This window comes from Sebastes fasciatus, chromosome 17 (assembly GCF_043250625.1).
Source record: "Sebastes fasciatus isolate fSebFas1 chromosome 17, fSebFas1.pri, whole genome shotgun sequence".
Taxonomy (NCBI): domain Eukaryota; kingdom Metazoa; phylum Chordata; class Actinopteri; order Perciformes; family Sebastidae; genus Sebastes; species Sebastes fasciatus.
The window spans coordinates 22418299-22435879 of NC_133811.1; the positions used below are offsets into that span (position 1 = coordinate 22418299).

A 17581-nucleotide genomic window follows, 5' to 3' on the forward strand; every position below is an offset into this window, starting at 1 on the left:
TTTCTCAATGTGGCCCTAATACTCTGTTGTACCATAGACCTACATCAATGATAAATAAAAATGAAAATGTAAACAAAAACCAGTTATTCATTTTCATTTTTAATAATCCACAGGGAGCCAATGGAGAGGAGCTAAAGAGCTGCATGTGGCTCCGGAGATGCAGGTTGCTGACCCCTGACCTATACCGATCTGTGCAGCTATAGATCCTATTTCTAAAGGGAAATTGGGGCTGTAGTTGATGTCTTGCTCATTGAAAAAAAAAAAAAATTTAAAAATGACATAAATTATTTTGTACAGTAAACTTTTTGTATGTCGTATATATAACCTCTGATTTTGTGAAATACTATTTTTGAGTGTCCACTGTGACCACTGGTTTATAACCCAGATCCATCCTTCCACTCCAGACCAGCAGGTGGCGGTAATGCACCTCAGAGCTGCTTAACCAACCTTCAATAAACACCAACGAAGAAGAAGCAGCAGCTAGAAAGCAACAAAAGTGTAAAATGGAGGAAGCTGGCGCGGTTTTATGCAAATATTGTTTAATATAGAGCATTAGCAGAACATATTCGCAATTCATTTTTGCATAATTTTCATAACAGTCGTGACACAAAATCAAAATGGTGGTTTAAACCGCGTCCGTTTTCACGTTTGTTGTTGTTTTCAGTGCTAGCCTGAGAGCTAACAGTTAGCTTCAGTTAGCTTCAGTTAGCCTAACGTCTCCTTGTATCTTAGCAACACGTTAAATAACTAACGTCTCCTCGTATCTTAGCAACACGTTAAATAACTACTTACATCGTGTTGCCAAACTGTTGTTTACTGTGAAGCTGATATCCAGGTGACAACAGCGGGTAAGTTGTTTTGGTTCATGTATTAGAGTTACACTGTTAGCCCAACATGCTAAATTACAAGTGATATAACGTTATTTCTGATCGTTAGATAACGTTAATATAAATAAGTTGATTGTTTTGTTATCACTATTATGTAGTCATATTAGTTATTTATATTAATGTTGTCTCTAGGTGGAGGCTTCAGATAAGCCCAGTGGGTTTTTAGCCTCTTCCTGCACTTTATATTATTCATTTTTCTTTTTTGTTATGATGTGTAGTCTTAAATTTTGCAAAATAAATAAACAATAAATACTGGAAATTGCACTTTATAACTCATATTATAACTAAAAAATCATAACTTTTGTTGCCATACTGAGCTGGCTATTAAAATTAAACTAAATAGTTTGAATTTGCATGTACATAACAGACACACACACACACACACTTGTATTTTTTAAAATATATTTACTGATTTGTTATTGTTATTATTTATTTATATATATATATATATATATATATATATATATATATATATATATATATATACAGTAAATCTTGTTTATAATAGTTTGTTATCACTATTATGTAGTCATATTATTTATTTATTTTAATCTTGTCTCTAGGTGGAGGCTTCAGATAAACCCAGTGTTTTTTTTTGCCTCTTCCTGCACTGTACATTATTCTTTTTTTTTTGTTATGTTGTATAGTCTTAAATTGTGCAAAACAAATAAATACATAAACAAATAAGTCAAAACACACCAAAGCTCATGTGGTAATCTCATGCGATAATGTCCACTGAATGCCATTAAAAACAGTCAAAATGTGACATCTTCCTCATCATAACTATTACCTACTGTCTATTATGCAGTCAACATGCAGTATAAGAAGTTAGTTAACAGTTAGTCATATTTTCAGTTTCAAGATTTTGGTTTTACTGTTAAAAAAATAAAATAATAATAATCATCATCAGGAGCAGCTAGTGTCAGGAAATAGCAGCTAATACTTGGTATTTCTTATTTTATATTTTATCATCAGAGCATCCGTACTGTTAGTTTAAGGCTATGTGTAGGCAAATAGGTAGATAGATAGATAGATAGATAGATACTAGATAGATAGTAACTTTATTGATCCTGAGGGAAATTCAAGTTTCCAGCTTCACAGTTCCATAGTGCAAAAACATGTTAGTAAAAACGCAGTAAAAAAGTTAGTTGTATAAAGTTCAAAAAAATATACCAGATATAAAAATACAAGATGAATAAGAAAACAGCTAAAACTGAATATAGTGCAGGGTAACAGCTGTGATACATGACTGTTAAAGAAAGTGAATATAGTGCAGAAGAGACTGTTAAAAATGAGTATAGTGCATTAGTGGTGTAGTGGTCCCTGGAGAAGTGGGTTTATTCTGTTTGGTAGATGGGTAGATCATTAATGACAAACTGGGTATACTCCTATGTATTTCAGTGTTTTTTTGGCTGATAGGTCTTAAACTGACAGAAAAAGAGGTGGATATACTCCGTATACCTGTGTAAACACTACACTACTGTATATAGGTGCTGATGACTATGGAGGACGGAACTTGCCAAAATAAATAAATAACTAAATGACTTGATGATTAAATAAATGTCATAAAATGTAGTAAAAATAATATTAACAATGTATCCATTAATTAATTGATAAAATGTGACATAAATTGATATTTCTGTTTTAATTTGCTTCTTTATTTATTTATCTTTGTTTTAATTCCCTTGTTTATTTACTCTTGTTTAATTTTACCTTTTATTTATTTATGTGTTTATTTTTACATTTCTTTATTCATTTTTGCATTTATTATTTTTTTATTTTTGCATGTCGAAAATGCACTTCTCAGCGACAACAGGAATAATAATATTATTTTTTGGCAGGTTCTGTCCTCCTTAAATGACAACAAAAACAAAAGCAGATAATCACACATTAGCTAAAATGATATAAGATAATATCAGACAATTTACCGACCATGTAAATATAATTGTCCTGATCTAATGTGCAATTTGTGCCCTTACACCTTACACTGCTACTCAAACGATATGAGGTATCTACTGGAGTTCAAACTCCTATTTTATATTGTAGTCTCTTTCCTGCGACAGTGCTGTTGAAGTGATGATGAAGGATGCTTCGCGGACACTGTTCTTTTTGGTATAATAGAGTTTATTACAAACAAGCAACAAATGTCATAACGAACGTCTAGAACGTCCGGAGGTCTCAAGTCAAATCTGAGAGTCCTCCCTTCGGAGCTCTCGCGCCTCCTTATATCGGGTCCATGGCATGTAACAGCTGAGCTGAGCGTATAACCATGCATGGCTCCTTTGTCCTACATAACCATGCATGGCTCCTTTGTCCTACATATTTATCTTTCAGCCCCATGTCATATCTTGTGACCATATTCTCCACTTATGATTCTTACCCATGTGTTTACCCTTATGGCCTCTCGGTCATGTGCAAGACTTGAAAATATACCACAATATCATGTGTGTGTGTGTGTTTGTATCTACTGGAGTTCAAACTCCTAATTTATATCGTGTGTGTGTGTGTGTGTGTGTGTGTGTTGCAGTGGTCATGGAGGTGGACGAGATGGAGACGAGAATGCCGGAGAGAGTACAAATCAAGATAAAGACTGAATCTGATGGTGATGGTAAGCACATAATTGCGTTAAATGAAAAATAAATATTGTAGCTTTTTACCAAGTTCAAGTTCAACCTTGTTATCCATAAAGGACATTCTTGGCATTTATTGGCAATTATTTGTCTTGTCTATGAAAAAGTTGTGTCCTTAAATTATAAGAGTCCAAAACCATATATATGATACATTCAAGCTCCAAAACACACATATTTGAGAAGCTGGAACCAGCAAATATTTGGCGTTTTTGCCTGAAAAACGACTCAAACGATTAATCAATTATAAAAATAGTTGCCGTTAATTTACAATTAATGGTTTCATTGATTAATCGTTGCAGCTCGAGAACACAATAACCTATGCTGCAGTTTTTTTGTTTATTGCAAGCCACAATTTCAGCAATGCTTTCTTCTTTGCAGAAAATATGTCAGATTCCCCATGCGAGTCCGTTCCTTCCACAAGTGAAACTCCAAGCAAGGAGACACAATTGTATTACGGTTCTGACTCTCTCAGTGTGATAAAAAGAGCAGTGGTAGTCTTGACCCGACTCCCGGAATATAAGATCAGCGCTCTGCGACCACCAACGCCTCAGCAGTTCTACAGCGAAGACGACTCCCTCAGCAGCTCTGATTCTGATATGCAGTGGGAACCAGATGATTCAAGTGGATCTGATTTCTCCCTCTCAAAAGATAAAAAGAAAACTGGAAAACACCCTACTGCACCACACACCAGCAGCAGCAGTAGTAGTAGTAGAAACAACAACAACGGTAATGCCATGACCTGAACATGAACACCACTATCACTCACAGAGGAAAATATCAAACTAATCGCCACTCACATAATGACAATTTTTAAATGTGACTTTAAGGTCATATTTATTTCCCTTATTATTCCCATGACCAGTCATTCATATTTTACTATCCCTCAAACTCATACGTTTTAATGTACACATTTTGTGTTTTTTTTCCACAGTGCCAGAACCAGCCCCTGTAATAGTGTCGTCGGCGTTTGCCCATTGCTCAAATGAAACCACGAAGGTCCGTCCTAACTTGCCAGATCAAGAGGTCATCGTGGACACGATAGTCTTGGCCAGGAAAAGGTCCATGAGATGGCAACGGGGAAAAATAGTGGATTTAGTAACAAGGGGTAAGAAATGTATCTTTTTGGCAGGAAGTTGCACTTTGTGCTCAGTATGTACCTAACACTTGGGTTTTTACTTAAAGCTGCAGTGGGTAGAAATGGAGCAAATATGATTTAAAAAAGTTATTTTTTATAAAACTCACTAAAGTCACTATATCCTGACAGTAGTGCATGAGACAGGTAATTGAAAAAAATCATGTGCCTCTTTGTCAAATGCTAAACATTTGCTTGTTCCAGTTCCTAAAATGTGTTTTATACTAGTTTACATAGTTTTGAATGAGTTTGAATATCAAAAAAATGCTATTTTGAAGACGTGTCATTGGAATCTGGGAAAATGTGGTGGGGTCTTTTTCTAACTATTATATTTACTAAATGACAACTGATTAATCAAAAAAAGAACTGACAGGTTAATCGATAAAACTAATTGTTAGTAGAAGCTCTAGATAATTTTCATTTTGGTAGGTTGTTTTTGTAACTGCCACATTCCTCACATACAGATATAACAGTATATGTTCATGTGAACAGTGTTTTGCACTTCTGTAATTAATTTCAAATGAACTACACAATGAAGCAAAAAATGACACAATGATGATTTCACTCATTGAAATTTTGTGTTTTTCAGAAGATGGACGGTTGAAGTACAAAGTTTGTTTTGAAGAAAAGGGGAAGAGCCTAGTGTCTGGCCACCACATCGCCTTTGACAACACACCGAAGCTGGAGCAGCTGTACGTCGGTGCTCGGGTGGTGGTCAGGTGTCAAGATAACAAGTTCCGGTTCCGGCCTGGTGTTTTGGCAGAGCTCCCCAGCAGAAAGAACCGCTTAAGGTGCGTGTTTGAATGAGTTTTTATCCCTACATGTATGAACCACCAGAAGTTGTGCTTATTGTTAGAAGAAGCTAATACCTCCTTTTATAGAAAATCAAAATGCTTTGGTAAAGGTTTGATTTGATGTAAAACATTTTCATTTTCCAGGTTCTTGGTCTTCATGGATGATCACACGCCGATCTACGTTGGTTTACCTTTATTTCACCTGGTGTGCAGACCACGTAAGTTTGGCCTGTTGTATTGTGCACATGTAACCGCTGCATCCCAAATCCATACTACATACTAAATCTATACAGTATATACGTCATACTTACTGTCATAGTACACTGTTTTAGCAGTTCGTATACAAAAATTATATTTTCTTATAGGGACTGTTTGTAACTTCTTACACGTATAAATCAATCCGGGTCGGTGTCCCATGCGCGCTCGCGTGTGGCTACGCTGTTCAGACAAGACTCCAACACAAACTACACAGAAGCACCAAAACCGCAAAGTTATATCTAGTGAAGCCCGTCTTGCAAAACATTGTTGGCCGCGGTCGGAGGACGCGGGGGAGACCGTAGCTTTGGTCTCCAGGGCCGGAGTCTCTGCTGTACTATGCTCCTCTGTCTGCTTGCCTGCCTGCCTGCCTACCTGTTTAGAATTAGTATGCATTTTTGATTTGGGATACACAAAATGTATCGTGCAAACATCATGTTATGTGTGGTGAACATGTTCATCCGAAGCGACAGAGTGCATACATTTCAAGCTTGGCTGACCCCACAAAGAATCAAAGCCTCCAAATCTTTGCCCCCATTGAGATGCACAGTTATAACTACTATTGTACTGCCAGTGATTTCAGTAAGAAGAGTGACACACTTTTTCTTTGCTTTTGCTTTTTTGACAGTGGAGAATGGCGTAGACGACATTCCAGACAGCCCTCACAAGTCTTTCATAATACAGTACCTGAAGGACTGGCCGTACCCACATTTAACCCAGTACAGAGCTGGACAGACCCTTAATGTCGAGTTAAATGGAAGCCAGCAGAAATGTGAGGTGCAGGTAGTCGACTGCAGCTTAATGCAGGTTCTTTTTCAGGTCAGTATCATTCAACACTGCTGTTGTTTAAACTATTAATGTCATGTTTGTTTAAATCTCTGTGGTATAATGCGGTTGTTTTTGTCACTCTCAGGATAATAATCAACATAAGGAGTGGATCCATCGAGGCTCCATGCGACTTGAACACATGGCTAGATTTTTGGAAATGAAAGGAGCGGAAGAGGTCACCGATGATTCTGACTAAAAGCCCACAGACACAGAGAGGATTATAATATGGCTCTGGAATCTAAAAAAATTTTTTAGGAAACATTAACTGAACTATTTCAGCTCTTACATCAGCTCTTACATCACTGTAAATATTTTTTGCTTAATATCCTTCAGTTTTTTTATTTTATTTTGATATGTCCTATTTGCATTAGATGACATTTATTCAGCTGATGCTTTCATCCGATGCGACTTACAATAGGTGCACTCAACCATGTGGGTACATCATTTTTATCAAATATGCTGAACTGCTTCAAGTTCAAGGTATTTGTTTTCAGTCTTGTAAATCATTAAGATCTGGGCGCGGTTCTTCATACGTGAATGACGAGTTATCCAGATTAAAATGTTGACAGTTTGACTTGAGTCTGGATCTTTTGGTTCTTTGAAGTTGGCTTTATTTCTATCAGGATCTGTTGTCAGAGCAACAAGTCCTTAAGCCCAAACCTGCAAAAAGGGCGGGCTTATTGGCGGTTTACTGTGAACCATATACATGAACTCATTTTGAAATACAATGATGTAATAATGTTTTTAGATGAGAACATGCAGGTTATTGTAAGCTCCCCAAGATCTGTAATTATCACAATTAAATTGTCATATTGAAAACGTTCCTGTACTTATACATAATAAAACAAAAATACAAATAAATACAAGTTTTGAAACAAGAAACATTTTGAAATAGAAAAAATTAAGTCCTTAAAAAATAATATTTTTTTTTTAGTTTTTTTTTAGAAAGTCTACATATGTGTAGATGTTTGTATGTACTGTACAATATTACTTTAAGATATATCTTTTTTTTTTTTTTTTTTAAAGATTGTAAACAGAAAAGAACCAAACCAAATTTAGTTTGAGAAACAGAGAAAAACATAAACTCCACTAAAAGATTCAGTTAAAAAGACCAATGGAGCCAGAACATATGGTATTTCATTTGACATTAAAATAGGAATTTGTCTTTTGAGCACTGAAATGTATTGAATGTTTGACTGCAGAACTCACTTTCCTGAAAATTGAATTAAAGCTGCTTTTAATAAGGATTCATTTTCATAACAGGCTCATGATTAGCACTTAAAAGTGTCTTGCTCATCCATCACTCCTAGACAGTTTAACAGAGATGAAAGTATGTGTTGAAGGACTGCAAGCCGTCTGGGCCAACAAAAGACCGAACTTCTTCTCCAACACTTTGTCTTTATTAAAATCTACTGGCGTCTTCGAAAACAGGTTGAAAAATTGCACTGGAGAAGTTGCAGAGTTTGATGCAAAGGGAGTTTATTCTGTCACCAAAATAAACACGAGTCAATTTGTTCTGGAACAAAAGAATTTGAACGAACGCACCTTTTTAATATTTTGTCACTCTGGGTGGAGACTGACATTTTCATCATCTCTCCTTCCCAATGATTTCCGTTATCTCACCCATAATATCACCTGTTACTATCTACTTGGGCAACGTCTGTCACTGCCAAAATCTCACTCGTTTGCAGAACGTCTGATCTTGGAGTACAAACAAAGGCCCCTTCAGACAGATTTACACATTTTGGCCACATGCCACTCTCACTCCCACACGCCTTGTACTTTTAGCTTATGCCAGAAAGATTGTACACTGCTGAGCTTGGCAGTTCACCCGAAGGTTACGGCTGCAATTTATACGGCGGACAAAAGCCCTTGTATTTTGGCTTGAATGGTGCATTGAACACAATTTTTTTTATGTAAGATTAACATTAGCTATATAAAATACATGATATATGTGATTGAAGACACCCTGATACATGAAAGTATACCACAACATATGGAAACAACCCTGATGGAAACATTGGGGAGCACAATGTAGAACAAAATGACACCAGTAACAATGCAGGAACACACATGAAATGAGATTATTATTATTATTATTATTATTATTATTATTATTTTTAAATAGTTTTTATTAGAATCACTGACATACAGATGAAGAATAGCAAAAACATGAACAAACAGCAATGCCAAACATAAAAAGGACAACAGAAATAAAACAAATCCAACATAAAATAAATAAAAAAGAAAAACACGAGAGTACGACAATAAATTCATTTAAAAACTTTGAAGATATTGCATACATTCATTGTTTTCATAGCTTTTTTGCACTGCACCGTCTACCGTCTTGCCCATATTGCAAAGACAATAGCCCAATATTACACAGATGCAACATATTGCACTGTCTCAATTTAACATATTGCACTGTCCCTATTTAACATATTGCACTGTCTAACCATATTGCACTGCCATTATGATAGCTTTATGTTACAAGTTGTTGAGGAGATTAATAGACATAGGCAAGAATGAATGTTTTATTTTATTTTATTTATTTATTTTATTTATTTTATTTATTTTATTTATTTTATTTATTTTATTTATTTTATTTTATTTTATTTATTTTATTTATTTTATTTATTTTATTTATTTTATTTTAGTTATTTTAGTTATTTTAGTTATTTTATTTTAATTTAATTAATTATTTTTTTCCTGCCAATCCACTGCTCCACACTCCAGTCCAGTAGGTGGCGGTAATGCACCTATAAGCTGGTTTGCCAACCGCCAATAAACACCAAAGAGAGAGTAACGCACTCTCGTACAGTGGGGGGTGGTAACCGAGAGAAGAAAAAGAAGAAGAGGAGCATGCTACACAATAGGTAAGATTGTCTGCCTTATCTTTTAGTATATTAGCAAACTAATTGCTTCACTTTTACAACAGAAAATGCTTCATGGACGAGGATTAACCGACGAGTTTGGCTAATGTGTCTCGATTATTATTAAATGAGTATTGTTTTTAGTCCAGGCTGATAATGTAGCCAGCATCAGTCACTGCCCAGCTAAAGTTAACGTTGTGTGTTGAGAAGTAACGTTAAGACTATACGTTACTTAAAAAACTGTGTTTTGCGTGACATGAACTCTGCAGAATGATGTTTGCACAGAGCTTAAAGGTCCCATATTGTAAAAACAAAAAAAGGTAGATTTTCATGTTTATTTATTATAAAGCAGAATTAAGTCCTATATAAATAAATACTGTGAATGTATTGAAACACTCAATCCACAGGGAAATACAGAAACTCTGCGTTTTAAACATGCTGTCAGGATTTCTGTCCATTTGTGATGTCACAAATATACAATATTTAGACCCTTTACACTGATTTCAAGGGACTGTTTGTAAGAATCAGAAATGCTTGTTAACAGCGACACCTTTGACCAAAGCTACGGTCTCCCCTGCATCCTCCGACCGCGGCCAACACTGTTTTGCAAGACGGGCTTCACTAGATATAACTTTGCGGTTTTGGTGCTTCCGTGTAGTTTGTGTTGGAGTCTTGTCTGAACAGCATAGCCACACACGAGTGCGCATGGGACACCGACCCGGGTGATTTATACGTGTAAGAAGTAACATACAGTCCCTTTAAACACGTCAGGATTTCTGTCCATTTGTGATGTCACAAATATACAATATTTAGACCCTTTACACAGATTTAAACGTAAACATTCTAAATGTGTCCCAGTTTATTACCGGTTGCAGTGTATGTGAATGTCATCAGCTGGGAGGAAGTATACATGGACCCAAGCTGTTGCCTAGCAACCCAATTCTGTTGCATTTCGTTGCAATTCCGTCGAAATGCGCTAAAACAGAGCGTTTCAGACAGAGGGTGAATACAGGCATATTCAGGCAGACAGTATGAGGAAAATAAAGTTTTTTTTTTTAACATTACAGCATGTAAACATGTTCTAGTAGAAACACAAAATACAAGCATGATCCTGAAAATGAGCACGATATGGGACCTTTAATACTAGAAGGCTGTTGTCCACATCCATCCGTTATGTTACCTTTTAGCTGACATGATTTGAACCCTTGTGTGTTGCAGTGATTATGGAGGGTGATGAGATCCAGATGGGCAGAGAGGAGCTCCAAAAGTGGGTCAGAAGGAAGGTGAGGAAGAACAAACTGATGATCTCAGATGTGTTGGAGAAATGCAATCTGCTGCAATCTCTGCTGGAAAAGAGGGAGAAACAGGCTGCCCAGCTCCTGAGGCTCTGCCGGTGAGTGTTATATATATCTACTCTATGTCTCTTGTTTTCACCAGTTGTAAAAAGCCCTTTGGACAACAATCAACCATGTTGTTTTGTTTGGTCACCCCACATATGTTGCTCCCAATGTAGAGTCATCTACCGTGGTGAATGAGAATACAGCTGTCATGCTGATTTAGATTGCTGGAAATAGCAAATTGAAAGGAAAGAATATCTGATGAGACTATTGTGGCAATACTGAGACAACTGAACCCAAACCACACCAAAGTTTGAGAGACAAAGTGGGGACTGATAAACAGGAGAAACAACTACACACCTCAGAATATGAATGCAGCAAAGTCAGATCGGAGCATCCCTGTCGATTACCATGGCAGCTGTTGAAGATTCGAAACACTCGGGTCAGCCCTAGTCCCTATGTTTCTGTCGGCTATTAAAGAACAAAATGTTTGTGTTAAAAACGTCAACTTGATTTCTTTTATTCATTTGAAAGTGAAGAGTGTACTGGCGGTCCCCTCCTTGTACTTTAAGTACAGTGTTTCTCTCTGTTCTTCGCTTGATTCATGTTGTCTCTGTTGTTTAATGTCTTTCAGGTCTGTGTCAGCATGTGAAGCGACTGTGAAGAAACAGTACTCTTTGCTGGGGTGGAAGTACAGAGACACAGATTCTGATGATGACGATAACATAACAGGATGTGGTAAGATGCAAATCATTGGGTGAATGAAAAAATGTACTCTTGGTTTGTCTGTTGCTGATTGCTCACTCATTTTCAGCAATGCAAACTGGCTTATTTTAGTTTGTTTCTTTGACCTTTGCTCTTTTCTTTTGTAGGAAATACAGTCCCCGGCCCTCCAACTACTAATGGCCCTACTCCTCTGATACCAAAGCTGCAGTACAGTGAGAACCTCCATAGAGATAATAGCAAAAGAGTCAGTCTAAAGAGAAAACCAGTGGTGGTCTTGACCAGACTTTCTTCACGCAAGATCAGATCTTTACGTCCTCCGACGCCTCCGATGCCTTCGAATCCTCTGAATCCTCCGAATCCTCTGAATCCTCTGAATCCTCTGAATCCTCCGACTCCTCCGACTCCTCCGACTCCTCCGACTCCTCCGACTCCTCCGACTCCTCCGAATCCCGACAGTGAAGATGAATCCTCAAATTCGGGCTCTGATGTGCAGTGGGAACCACAAGATGACTCAAGTGATTCTGATTATTCCCTCTCAAGTAATAACAGTGGGTCAAACAAGAGGAGAAAAATATATCAACAGAATCAAAAACCTGTGAGTCACACAACTACACAAGCTAGCACAAGTACAGATGCTCAGAGCAACGTAACGGAAGCATCAACACCGCCAGCCGGTGCAAATGGCAATGCTAAAAGCAACTTAACGCAAACATCAACACTGCCAGGAAGTGCCAATCCCACTGCTAAGATCAACGTAACAAAAGCACCAACACTATCAGCCAGTACAAATGGCAATGCTATGAGCAATGTAACGAAAACATCCACACCGCCAGCAAACACCAACGGTAATGTCTTTGCGTATTAGATGCAACTTTTATTCTTTACATTTCAAAATAAGTATATAGGAGAAAATGTCTACGACTAGTAATTAATGTACCTCAAGTGCATCAGTGTTGATATTATTAACATATTGTGTTCCTTTCCCACTGACAGCAGTAAACCCTGTGTTCGTAACTACTCTTCGCCAAACTCCTGTAGAAGCTAGAACCAAGACCCCTCCTAGCGTGCTACACGAAGAGCCCAAGGTGGACATGACTGTCCTGGCCAGACAGAGAGCCATGAACTGGCAGCAGGGCAAAATCACGGAAATAATTACAAAGGGTAAGAAAAAAAAAAAAAAAAAAGATCTGCTCGGCTCAGTACAGAATACAGTGCAATACATTCAACTCTTCAACTTGACAGGTGTTAGTCTGTTAATGGGGCTCTTATTTTGCAGTTGTCCCTCAGTTAGCAAAAAATTGTGTTTATTTAACACATTTTCATCTGTGGAATCGATTAAATATAGTTCATATCATAACTCAAACTCTTCACAGAGAACAGGCTTCAAAATGTTGTGGTGAAATGAAATTGATAACAGGCGTGCTAAAACAACAGTAAAATCATTTAAAATGTGTAAAAACTCCATTAAGTACTAGAGCAGTCTATCCAGTCCCATGTTCGGTGCATATCTAAACGTACATGTATTCACTAAGATAAGATAAGATAGGCTTTATTGTCCCAAAGGAAATTTGTCTTGGACACATACAGTATCTGCTGTTAAGAAAATACAAAATAACATACGTGATTACATACAGTACACTACAGCACACCGCCCGTCGTACCAGTAGTCATCATAATAGTGTACATAAAATGTGTAGTAAGAGTAAAGCAGCCTAAAATATTGCTAAAAAATCACATCTCGGTCTTCTTACACCCAACTTTGGCAACCAGGATTCTAGCAGAGTAAACAAATCGTAGTACATTTTTAGGATTAAATGTATTAAATACATTTTGATCAATAGTTTGGAAGTACTCTCATGTGTAACCTGTGACTGAGACAAGGTCCACACGAGTACAAATATATATTTGAAAAACGTATCTTTTTTTCCTTTTGTTTTGGTCATCCACACTGAGCTGTTTTTTCCCGCCAAAAACGAGTGGCATGTTCGCAAGCCTACTGTCTTCGGTGTAAATGCTTGTTTAATACTCATTGTTTTACCATTTTAATCAAGTCTAATCATAATAATTAAACTGTGCTGGATGCCTGTTTACCCCCACAATACAAGTTATCAGCCAGTCAAATGTCAATGTCGTTGAGACCTTTAGCGGTTCTGTCGTCCTCTGTTGTCACTGGACAAACCAGGAGGCAGTTTGCATAGGTTACGTAACGTTACTTGTTTTAACCCAAAGAAAATGATTGGAATTTCCCAGCGTAGATGTAAATGATGGGATTTAGTTGTAGGCCCGTAATGTACGGCCCTTTCATCAACAGATTTACAAACGCCAAGTTTGTGCATCATCACTTATCTTTTGCAGAGAGTTTCAGTACCACAACAAAGATGCAGAGTTAGCTCCTGAAATGTAGCCAGCACAGATTACCGCTGCAGAGATAGGACGTTGTTTGAAGTGAGCTTTGCTTATTAGAAGTGTTCTGTTTGTTTTTGCAAAAGGTACTAGGTTGAAATACAAGATCCATAGTGAGGAGAGGGGGAAGAGCCTAGTCTCTGGTCACCACATCGCCTTTGACCGCATGCCAAAGGTGGAGCAGCTGTTTGTCGGTGCTCGTGTGCTGGTGAAGCGTCAGACTGACCAGTACCAGTTCTGCGCTGGTATCCTGGGAGAGCTCCCCAGCAGAAAGAACCGCATGAGGTTTGTGTGGATTACTTATTAAGATAAAGTCAGTTTAAAACGTGAATATAGTCACAGTTTCCTAGATAAAAATGCAGTTGCTTTAGCCCAAGTCTGGTTTGATTTAAAAACGTGTTTTCATTCTCCAGGTTCCTGGTCTTCAGTGATGATCACACGCCGGCCTATGTTGGCTTACCTTTACTTCGCCTGGTGTGCAGACCATGTAAGTTTGGGTGTTTTCATTCACAGACGAGATTGTTTGGAAGATTTATTACAGACACGAGGTCGCCTGATCTGAAAGTTAGATGCATTTGGTCAAGTTTGAAAACTGTTTGAAAGCACAAGCTTACTGACAACAGCGCACGTGCAGCATCTCAATTAGGGATGGGTATCGTTAGGATTATACTGCCGCTCTTATCGATACTCCGTATGGGTTCAGTTCTTTATAGATACTCTTGTCGGTTCTTTTTCATTACTGAGTAATTGCTTTTTAATATATAATTTTTTTTAAAAGAAGAAATTCAGAACATTAGATTTTTTTAATATTTTAAATATAACTAAATGTTGTTTCTAGAGCAGCAACGGTAACGTTTACAACAGCAGTCACTATAATATCTCTCTGGAAACTAATCTAAATTGTCAATAAAATAAATAATATTCCGAGTGAAGTTAAGAAAGAATGAAGAACACAGACATCAGTCATTCATCCTGTCCTCTGTCCTCCTCCCTCTGATGATGGGATTCACTGTCTGCAGGTACCGCTGGTAGAGAGAGGAGGGGCTGCTTCGTCTCAGCAGCGGCCAAGTTTACAAGAATTTGCCAAATTTTAAGATATGTGGTAAACTAAGTTAAACAGTTAGACTACATACAGACAGCTTTTGTTTTAGCTTGTTTGTAACAACCAGTACCCAGGCTACCTTGTGTAAACAGCGACGGTGGATGAGCGACTATTGACAGAGCAGATTAAAATATACATGTCTCGATAAAGTATTGGCTCTTTACTCTTGAAGGTGTCGTATCTTTCCTGCGACAGTGCTGTTGAAGTGATGAGGAAGGATGCTCCGCGGACACTGTTCTTTTTGATATAATAGAGTTTATTACAAACAAGCAACAAATGTCATAACGAACGTCTAGAGCGTCCGGAGGTCTCAAGTCAAATCTGAGAGTCCTACACTTCGGGGCTCTCGCGCCTCCTTATATCGGGTTCATGTTATGCAACATCTGAGCTGAGCGTAAGTCCATGTGTGTCTCCGTTATCCTACATGTTTATCTTTCAGCCCCTGGACTTTAGTCCGACCCTGTGTGTCTCCACGTATGCTTCTTTACAATTAGGGGCCTCGCTGTCTTGTGCAAGACCTGAAAATATACCACAAAGGTTTCATTGCACTTACAGTAACGAGCGTACTTGTCGTCAACTCGACTTATCTTCACTTCACCTGGTTCACTTCACTGTCTCCATCGTGGCCTCTTGCTGAATTTGCTCCGCATGTGTAAATGGAGGAGCTCAGCCTGGACACAGAGAGCAGGGGAGATGCTGCAGCGTGATAATAAACACCAAACAAACACAACAGCTCAGACATACACATGTCTCAGACACAGGCATTTGTTGCCATCAGCAAGTAGGCTAGCCTGCTTATGACAGAAATGATAAACTATGGAGCAGCATTATGATACATTTTTAAACAGGTGACCTAAAAATGGAATCATAGCTCCAAGTTTGTGCACCTGTCCAACAGTAGTACACAGATTATACTGTGTTATGAAGGAAATTCTCCCTCAGAGAATAGACGCCTTCATGCGTGTTGGTTTATCTTCGAAGCAGCTGCAAGCTCAGAGGAGATTTATACAAATGCAAAGTTAGTTTAAAGTATAATCAATTTATTCCGTATACATACTCATCAAAGTTGCACAGAGTTATTACAGAATTCTGGATTCATCAATGTGTCCCTGATACCATGTATACCGTGATCAGTTCGCAGTGAAATGAACCCCGAGCTGTTCTTTACATTTTGCCTTTATACACAGCAGTAAACATTCTCTGAAAGGAGGGGCAGAGTTTGATCAGTCTTAGTAATTTTCCACAATGTCAATTTGACCGTCTTCTTTATCTGACTCCATCATTAAAACAACGCCGTCTACTGTTCATATCATTCTGCCCTTTCCCCCCTTTCTGTTTCTTCCCTAAGGCTGGGTCCTTGAGACTGTTCTATCTACACAAAGATATGTTTATGACGTCCCAACCTTGTGACTCTGCACGATACGTCCCTCAGGCGCCACAGTATTCATCTTATAATTCTTAGTCTAAACATCTTCAACCCAATGAACTCGTAACATAACAGTTTAAGCATTTTCCATATTATTCTTCATGATATATTTCCAACAGTTATAAGCAGTTTGTTTCTTTTCCCTGTGACAGTGACGGACCCTTTGGACGATGTTCCAGATGGATTCCACAGGGATTTCTTGAAGGAGTATTTGAAGGCGTGGCCTTACCCGCCCCAGACCCAATACAAGGTTGGACAGGGAATTAATGCAGAATTTGAAGGAGTGATGCAGAAGTGTGATGTGAAGACCATCGTCGGCAGCTTGATACAAGTTGTTGTTTCGGTCAGTATCTGTGAACATCATTCTTTAAACAGTTTTAACTATTTTTTCCCGTGTTATATTTGTTTTTAGATTGCGTGACTCATAGTTGTTTGTGTGTCATCACTCGTAGACGGATAAACGTGAGGAGTGGATCTACCGAGGCTCCCCATGCTTGCAGAACATGATTCGTTTGAGGGAGTCGAATAAGAAAAAGGGGCAGAATAATAAATCTCCCAAAGTCAATGGTAAATTAAATTCTTTAACGAATATAATCATTATTCGAGTAGTCCCTTATATCTCACATTTCTCTTCTGTATTTCCCTTCTGTCTTGTATACTTCAGAATCATCAAAGTCGGCACACTGATGGGACCATGAATGTGTTAAGAGAACTGGATGCTGTGTTACAAGATGGCGACCCATACATTCAGTGAAAGTTGCTCACCAAGAATACACTGGGAAAAAAGTTTCTCAGGCTTCCTCAAGCACTTCACTTGAGTTATCCTCTGGCCGAGCCAGTTGAGAACATTTATCTTATACCTCTAGTATTACATTATAGATCTAATAGCCAATATGACTGTACTCGGGAGAAAATCCCTTCAGATCAGACATGCTCGATATTTGTGGCGTGTATCAGATTGTGTCACTGTGGAGCATTTCGTGTGTCACCGGATCTGCAATTCCAACTGTGGCCACGGAGCCAAAAATGGCATCACAGCCCAACGCTGCTCCCTGGGGGCTGTGATGGGACTCACATAGGTACCGATGAAGATTCTACCTCCTTGGAGTGGCCGAAGAGACTGCATTATTCTATTTTAACTGTATTTATATTGTAGTTTTTGTGTTTTTAAATAAAAAAATATTGTTT

At 38.0% G+C, this 17581-nt stretch overlaps 2 protein-coding genes across 5 annotated transcripts; both read left to right on the plus strand.

The window, feature by feature from the left end:
* The first annotated feature begins 450 nt into the window (after nucleotides 1–450).
* On the plus strand, nucleotides 451–7773 carry LOC141754220 (histone-lysine N-methyltransferase SETDB1-B-like). Of its 2 annotated transcripts, XM_074613147.1 has the most exons (9): nucleotides 451–723; nucleotides 761–848; nucleotides 3415–3495; nucleotides 3896–4243; nucleotides 4449–4622; nucleotides 5239–5440; nucleotides 5588–5661; nucleotides 6327–6517; nucleotides 6612–7773. In XM_074613147.1, exons 3-9 carry the CDS (start codon nucleotides 3420–3422, stop codon nucleotides 6720–6722), a joined length of 1176 nt encoding a protein of 391 aa, XP_074469248.1. In that variant the 5' UTR covers nucleotides 451–723; nucleotides 761–848; nucleotides 3415–3419; the 3' UTR covers nucleotides 6723–7773. The 2 variants fall into 2 exon arrangements, with proteins under 2 accessions (XP_074469248.1, XP_074469247.1); XM_074613146.1 differs by having other exon boundaries at nucleotides 451–848.
* Nucleotides 7774–9262: 1489 nt separating this feature from the next.
* Nucleotides 9263–17581, plus strand: LOC141754219 (uncharacterized). Of its 3 annotated transcripts, none has more exons than XM_074613143.1 (10): nucleotides 9263–9402; nucleotides 10618–10792; nucleotides 11371–11474; nucleotides 11609–12307; nucleotides 12456–12623; nucleotides 13952–14150; nucleotides 14279–14352; nucleotides 16546–16736; nucleotides 16846–16960; nucleotides 17058–17581. In XM_074613143.1, exons 2-10 carry the CDS (start codon nucleotides 10623–10625, stop codon nucleotides 17078–17080), a joined length of 1743 nt encoding a protein of 580 aa, XP_074469244.1. In that variant the 5' UTR covers nucleotides 9263–9402; nucleotides 10618–10622; the 3' UTR covers nucleotides 17081–17581. The 3 variants fall into 3 exon arrangements, with proteins under 3 accessions (XP_074469244.1, XP_074469245.1, XP_074469246.1); XM_074613144.1 differs by having other exon boundaries at nucleotides 12459–12623; XM_074613145.1 differs by having other exon boundaries at nucleotides 12501–12623.